A 7,511-nucleotide genomic window follows, 5' to 3' on the forward strand; every position below is an offset into this window, starting at 1 on the left:
CATATGGTGATTTACACCACTGTCCAAGTACCCATATTTGATCATTGAATTCATCATTTACAATAAGTGCGTGATTTTTGGTGTTATTTAAATATTGATTACCTTTATCATTATATTTAAAATATTTGTTATTTTGAAATTCGCACTCATTTTCCAATTTTTTCGTTTACAGATGTTACTATAATTTTTTTAATTTTTAAGTCATCTTGATTGTATGTAAATCGGCTCTACCAACCTGCCAGTGGTTCTCCTTGGTAACTGTTATCAGGCTAATGGGTAGTCCGTGCAGGGAGTAGGGTGTGGTCATGTTCAGTAGAACCGATAGCATAGCTATCTAGACAACAAACAACAACAAAAATGTCATTAAACAAAAATAAAATAGTTACGGGACAGGAGTTCGGAGCCCCAGAACCCACGCTCCCACGGACCGTCATCATGCGACCGCTCTGCATCCTTGGTGGATCACCAGGTCGGGATGCTGGATAAAGTTACTGGATCAACCGCGGCACGTTCAGGAACGGAGGCTAATCCGTTTAAGTCGGGCAACAAACTACTTCGATCGCCTATAAAAATAAGAAGTCAATCTTTGGCTGACTTAAGGAGCCATTCCTCACAACCAAAGGGGCAGCAACCTCCGAGTAAGAAAAGAGGTATTTCACCACCAATAAGCCCGGACGGGGTTTTCGAAGGGTTCAGCTCACCTATCAGAAACAATCAAGAGGCTAAAAATATGACAATAGAGCTATTACAAACTCAGCTTAGTAACGCCATGGCTGAAATAGAGGAGCTCAAACGCACTATAAATATGCTTAAAAATCAAGCAATTAGAGAACCAACTAAAGAAAGGATGCCTATAATTGAGGTAGATGAAAACAACAATACTGAAGAAAACCTTGTAGCAAAGGAAACTGCCTGGATACTCCAAAAGAATAAAAAGAGAGTTACCGTGGCTTCAAATATAAAGGTGAAAGGTAACCCAGCAACTCCTCAACAGCTTAAAAATAAAACTAAAACTTCAACACCAAATTTAACGTCGCAGGAAAGCGTTCTTAAAAACACGGAAACAAACCAAGTCACAGCCAAAGAATTAAAACCACCCCCTGTAATCATTAGTAATTTAAATAACTATGGGGAAATGAAAGAAACTTTAAAAGCAAGGGGCATTAAGTTCCAGGCCAGCCTTATGAACAATAATCAAATCAAAATTAATGTAAATTCCTCAGATGAATACAGGAGTCTGACCAAATTTGCAAACGATGAAAAAATTGAATGGCACACTTATGAAAATAAGCAAACAAGACCAATTAGAGTCATGGCAAGAAATTTACACCAATCTTGTGACCCTGAAAACATAAAAAGTGAGCTTTTAAGCGAGGGTTTCAAGGTTATTGAGGTCACCAATAAATTCATGAAGAAGAGGCTCGAGGATGGGAGTGTAGAAATGGTCAAACTGCCTTTGTTCATGTTAACCTTCGAAAATACTGAAGACATCAAAAAAATCTACAGCATTCAGTATTTAAATCGTTTGAGGGTCAGGATCGAAGCCGTTAGGTCTAACAAACAAATTCCGCAATGCAAACGTTGCCAAAGACATGGACACACACAAAGATACTGCCAAAGAAACCACATTTGCGTTAGATGCGCTGGTAACCATCCAACAATTAAGTGCGATAAGCCCAAAAATACTCCACCAAAATGCGCAAATTGCGGTCAACCTCACCCAGCTAACTATAGGGGTTACATAGTTGCCAAGGAGCTTCAAAAAAGGAGGCTAAATAAAATATACAATAGAGATAAAATTAATCAGCCTAGATCGTACACAACAGAGCATTACAACCAGCCTAGATCGTACACAACAGAGAAAGTGTCACGGAAAAAATCTTTCGCCGATGTTGCATCACATAGTCAAACAAGCCAGAATCATGACATGAACATTCCTGCCATGTTCAATAATCTCGTGAGCATGATAAATAATTTATCAATTAGGCTTGGTGCCATCGAAGCAAATCCGACAAAGTTATTATCCCGCCAACCAGCCTTATGACCAGCAGGGACGTCAGAATAGCTACCTGGAACGCAAACGGAATTAAGGAAAAATGTCACGAATTGGAATTATTTTTAAATACACAAAACATTGATATCTGCTTGCTATCAGAAACTCACTGGACAACTGATAACATCCAGAAATTCAAGGGCTATGAAACCTGGTCAGCAGTTAATCTAGCAGACATCAAATTATGAGCGATTACCTACAACAATACCTACCCAACAGATTTGATTTTGGGGATCCACTGGGAGACCAAAAGTTTAGGCGAATCTAGATTTAGGATTTTTAGAATTATATTGATGGTTGGTCTGTAAAGACCAGTTTCAGTTTTATAATATACGAAAGAAAAAAAAAAAAAAAATCTTGATTGTATTTATTAATTTTTTCTTGTGTAGACAAATCCTGGTCAAATTCCTTTTTCTCCACATAAATTTCTTCACCCTTTAATAATACCATTATCTGAAACCACCACATGTTGAAATTCCTTTCATCCAAATTAATAATTTTGAAACCTTCCCTTGAACCCCCCATTTTGTTTTTTATTAAATTATTTTCCTCGTGAACCTTTTTCTTTATTTCCTTATTAAACCTCTTTTTTTTTATTTCACTTTAATTTTTTTTGGAAACCTGGGTCCATAACCTGTTGAGGTTAACCTTTATGTATTCCTGTTATTTAAACTGTTATACACTAAGTCCTCGAGATATGACATTTCGAGTTACATGATATAAATTTAAATCATTTTTATTCGGCTTGCGACATTAAAAAAAAATTTTTTTTGACAGATTTTACTGTTTTTTGAAAAAAACTCTATGCCAAATTTAGTTAAAGACAAGACTAAAGCACATTATTTCAATAATAAGCTTTTTCTAGTTAAAAATGCATCAACATCAACTTAATCAGATTTTGTCTTATTTATTTTTGTCACAAAATTGAGTTTTTTTTTTGCTTTCGTTATTATATTTTGTTGTTTTTTTTTAAACTTTGTAACCTTTTTTTCAGAAACAGGTCAGTTATATTATAAATTAGTTTGTTTAATTCACTTTTTATTTCCAAACATTTTTTTCTTCCTCAAATGACATAAATTTTTAGAACCAAAAATGTCGTATCTCGAGCACTTAGTGTATTTCTTAAGTTGAAAGTAAACTTTATTCTTCTGAATACAAAATTAAACTAAATAACAAAATTTAGCTGTCATATAGTTCACAATAGCAAAGTACATATAAAGTGAATATAAATAAGTGATACCAACTAACTTAAACTGATAATATAAAAACGAGTCGCATACAGTTCGTACGGGTGCGGCACAACCAGAATGCACAAAAATGTACAATTTGCATTGGAGAAATGCCTCTCACGGCACTAATGTGTACGTTCCAAACGTAACGATCTCTTTCAAAAATAAGGCCATTTTCATACAAAAAATAAAACAAAACTCATGACCTTTTAACAAAATAAGTCCTTAATATCCAACTCCTTTCATTTTTTCCTCTTTCTTGTTATTAAATTAGAAAATGGAATAAAAAAAAAATAATCCAAATAAAACATAAGAAAAAGAAAGAGAAAAAATGGCATATTGTGATAAAGAGTAAATATCAAATACAGTTTTTTATACAGTATGTATACAGTTTTTTCTTTCATATTGTGATGTATATGTATATTTGATACGTATAAAAGAGAAATAATAAAAAATATATAAATGAAATAATAAAAAAATTCAAAATTTCTTTTTTTCTCAATGTTAATTATAAATTACAGATAACAGGTATAAATTTAAGTTTGGTATATAACTCTTTGAACAAAAATTACTGAAAATGATGACGTTATCATTTTCACAATATTTAAAGTTTTCTCAAGTTTTGTAAGGTAACATTTAATGCTTTAAAAACTTTTAGCTTTGGCAAGATATGTTCTTCTTTTATATGTCTATGTTTGCAAATAAGCTTGACGTACATATTTTATAAAATTTTTAACCTTCTGGTTTACTTTGTTTTTGAAATTTAAATTTTTTTTTATGTATTCAACAAATGACCTATATAAAAACTATGTCATTGTTTTCTTTTTTAAAGTTTTTTTAAATTTTATCCTAGATATTCATTTAATAGTATAATTCAAAATAAGCGAATTTTAAATTAATGTTAATATTACTTTATTTAATATTAATTTTTTTTAATCAAAATATTTTTATTTTGTAATACAATATACAAATTCAACGACCGATATTTTCTTAGGAAAGGCTTTAAAAGGTTGTTTTTTTTTTATTGTCATGGATAAGAAAGGAGGAATAGGGTTGCATAATTAATATACAGATATACAAAAATATACAGATACAAGAAGTATGAATTAGTGGTAGATTTTTCTCAAATTTTAAAAAATACACAAAAATCAATTCAATATATAATTCGAAAAAGAAATGTGCACGATTTTTGTTTTATAGGGAAGCATTTACTGAAATCTTAAAAAAATGAGCAGAACCTGGAAGATTTTTTTAAAACTAATTTTTTAATGTTTTTATAACACAAAAATTTAAGAATGTAAGCACTTGTAAAGTAAAACAAGATAGAGTAAAAAAAAAATTTGAAAAAACTTGATCTTGTGGGAGACTTGTGATGTTAAAAAGTTCAGCTGTGAAGTGTCACTCTCTCTTAGGGTTAAGGTAATGTCCTTATATCTAGCAAGTCCCAATACTCAATTTTTTTTACGAAATATTACGAATTGGCTTCGTTCCTGTTTTTTTCTTTAAATGCTACTGATCGTGTCATATTTCTTATTATTTTTTTCTTTTTTTTACGTAAAAAAGAGTTTAATATTTTAAAAAATCTCAGGATATTATACATGTTTTTTAAAAAGCTTCCCATTAAAATTCTGTTGCACGAAAAAGAAAGAAAGGTAGGAGGAAAGATAAAATGAAAAAAAATTTGAAATTCATATTTCAGTATGATTTCAAATGTTAATGAGGAAGAATGTATGATTTTTCATGCACATTTTGTAGTTCCCAATAAGGTAAGTTGAGTAGTGTCGGCTAACAAAAATGTTAATAAGAGTAATATAGGTTGACACATTTCAACAAATTGAATTATCTCATTTCGGTTATTTATACGTTACTTATAAAATTGTTTCAAATAATTTCAGTTAGTTTTTAAGTTATTAAAAATAAATATGTATGTACCTACGTGCACTTCTTTCATATTGTATTAGCAGGTAAACAAGAGCAATTTATTTATAAAATGGCCCTGCCTGTGTATTAGTTTTAATAGTAAACGCACACGGACAAAAATTTACATCAGTACAATCGGAGTTTTTGAGTCATTTGCTACTTCTAAGATACTATTTATTTCAAAAATAAAAAATATATTCGAATCGGGTCATATAATATATAATTGTCTTTTCCAAAACCTTTCAAATATTTTTTTACTTCGGTAATTATATTAAGTTTTAAAAATTTTTCTCACAAATAGAGGCAAAATTTAGAAGTGTATATAAAATTTGTATTTAAAAAATAGTATTTGATTGTTTTTTAGATATTATTTTCTAATTCCCTCTTAAAATTTTTTCTTTACTACGTATTTATATCAATATTTAATAATTATCTTTCATTAATTATATTTTCAACTTGACACCACAGTTACTTCCCATATCTTGAGTTAACTTACCTTATGAGAAAAAAAGCTGTTCACTTAAAAATAATGAAATGCTTTCAGTAACATATAAAATGTTGAAGGTGAAGGTTGTGCTTGTTTTTCTTCCGCTGTTTCAAGAATTTTAAAATAATTCTGAATGAAAATATTAATATATTTTCTTGATTTTTCAAATATATTTTTAGAATTTCACCTGCTTTATAATAAGTGTAAATTTATTTTAATATTTCATCTCAAAACATAGCCACTTCGATTCAAAAAACCCATATAAAATAAGGTCGTGCTTTCAAGTTTCTCTCTGAGCATTGGGACTTGTTAGATATAAAGACATTAGTTAAGGTCTTTTTTGCTGTCATATATACATACATATATATGGATTCCATACATACATTATATTTTATACATACATACATTATATTTTATACATACATACATGTATATATTGTATATTGATTTTAATAAGACATCAAGGATAATAATCGTAACATCACATAAGATAAACAAAGTGATGGATATTCTGTTATATAGTTAGACGAATATAAACAGGTTTTGTTAAATTCGTTACGTACCCATTACGGAAATTTGATTTGGATATAAGTATAATACATATTAATATAAGAAGTATTGGCAATTCCTCACATTCAGTATTTGAGTATTCTATATTCTCAGCTGTCAATTTTGCCGCAATACTTTAAAGCAAAAAAATTAAAATATACAAATTTGAGGAGAAAGTTGAATACCAATTTTACTATACGTATATATTAATTCATTAAATAATTATTTTGAATAATTAAAGTTGCGTTTCAAAAACTGTGATGTCTGAAGAATTTTATTTACGGTATTACGTTGGACATAAAGGAAAATTTGGACATGAATTTTTGGAATTTGAGTTCCGGCCGGATGGTAAATTGAGGTATGCTAATAATTCCAATTACAAGAACGATACAATGATTCGCAAAGAAGCATATGTGCATCAAACTGTAATGGAAGAATTGAAAAGAATAATAATCGATTCTGAAATAATGCAAGAAGATGATACTCCTTGGCCACCACCTGATAGAGTCGGCAGACAAGTAAAAATTTCAATAGTTGTATGAGCTAGAATAAAATGTGAATTTTGTTTATTTACAGGAACTTGAAATAGTTATAGGTGACGAACATATTTCATTCACCACATCAAAAACTGGCTCGTTAGTTGACGTTAATCGTTCAAAGGATCCTGAAGGTTTACGCTGCTTTTATTATTTAGTACAAGATTTGAAATGCTTAGTTTTTTCACTGATTGGTCTTCATTTTAAAATTAAACCGATATAACTTTCATCGAATAATCATCATCAAAATTTGCAATTTTTTTAAAGTAAATAAAATATACATAGTACTTTTATTAAGTATTATTTTCTAAGAAAGTAAATTTGAATTTTTGAAGTATTTTACATACCTATTTTGTTAAGATTTTCTGTTAATGCTTATTATTATTTATAATTATTGATCAGTAATTCATTCTCCTTTTTCGTATGTACTCTACATAATTCTACAAATTCACATTACGCATTTGTTAAGAGAAAACAATACAAATTGGAGTGAAAAATTATATAACAGAAAAATGCAATAACTGGCATATTGAACATGAATAACATGGATTAGATTATGTATAGGTATTTACTCATATAAAATATAGTGTTCGCTATACATACATATATGTGTAGCTAATATTGATTTGCATCTGAGGAAATTTAGTGGCAAGAATTATTAATCAATTGAAAAGTTTTCTTGCTTTGTAAATTGCTTTCTCCTTAGAAAAATTTTGCAAGGGTTATTTTTGCATGTT

At 29.5% G+C, this 7,511-nt stretch overlaps 1 protein-coding gene across 1 annotated transcript; it reads left to right on the forward strand.

Moving 5' to 3' along the window:
• The first annotated feature begins 6,318 nt into the window (after positions 1-6,318).
• Positions 6,319-7,088, forward strand: LOC129609740 (protein mago nashi). The gene is made up of 2 exons (XM_055521854.1): positions 6,319-6,756; positions 6,815-7,088. Exons 1-2 carry the CDS (start codon positions 6,499-6,501, stop codon positions 6,995-6,997), a joined length of 441 nt encoding a protein of 146 aa, XP_055377829.1. The 5' UTR covers positions 6,319-6,498; the 3' UTR covers positions 6,998-7,088.
• The last annotated feature ends 423 nt before the right edge of the window (positions 7,089-7,511 follow it).

Source organism: Condylostylus longicornis, unplaced genomic scaffold, assembly GCF_029603195.1.
Source record: "Condylostylus longicornis isolate FDR11 unplaced genomic scaffold, ASM2960319v2 ptg000040l, whole genome shotgun sequence".
In the NCBI taxonomy this organism is placed as follows: domain Eukaryota; kingdom Metazoa; phylum Arthropoda; class Insecta; order Diptera; family Dolichopodidae; genus Condylostylus; species Condylostylus longicornis.

Bases quoted from the DNA above. Each gene is read 5' to 3' on its own strand.
- LOC129609740 (XM_055521854.1), top strand. From the start codon at position 6,499: ATGTCTGAAGAATTTTATTTACGGTATTACGTTGGACATAAAGGAAAA. The intron at 6,757-6,814 runs GTAAAAATTTCA...GTTTATTTACAG, and splicing joins CTGATAGAGTCGGCAGACAA to GAACTTGAAATAGTTATAGG.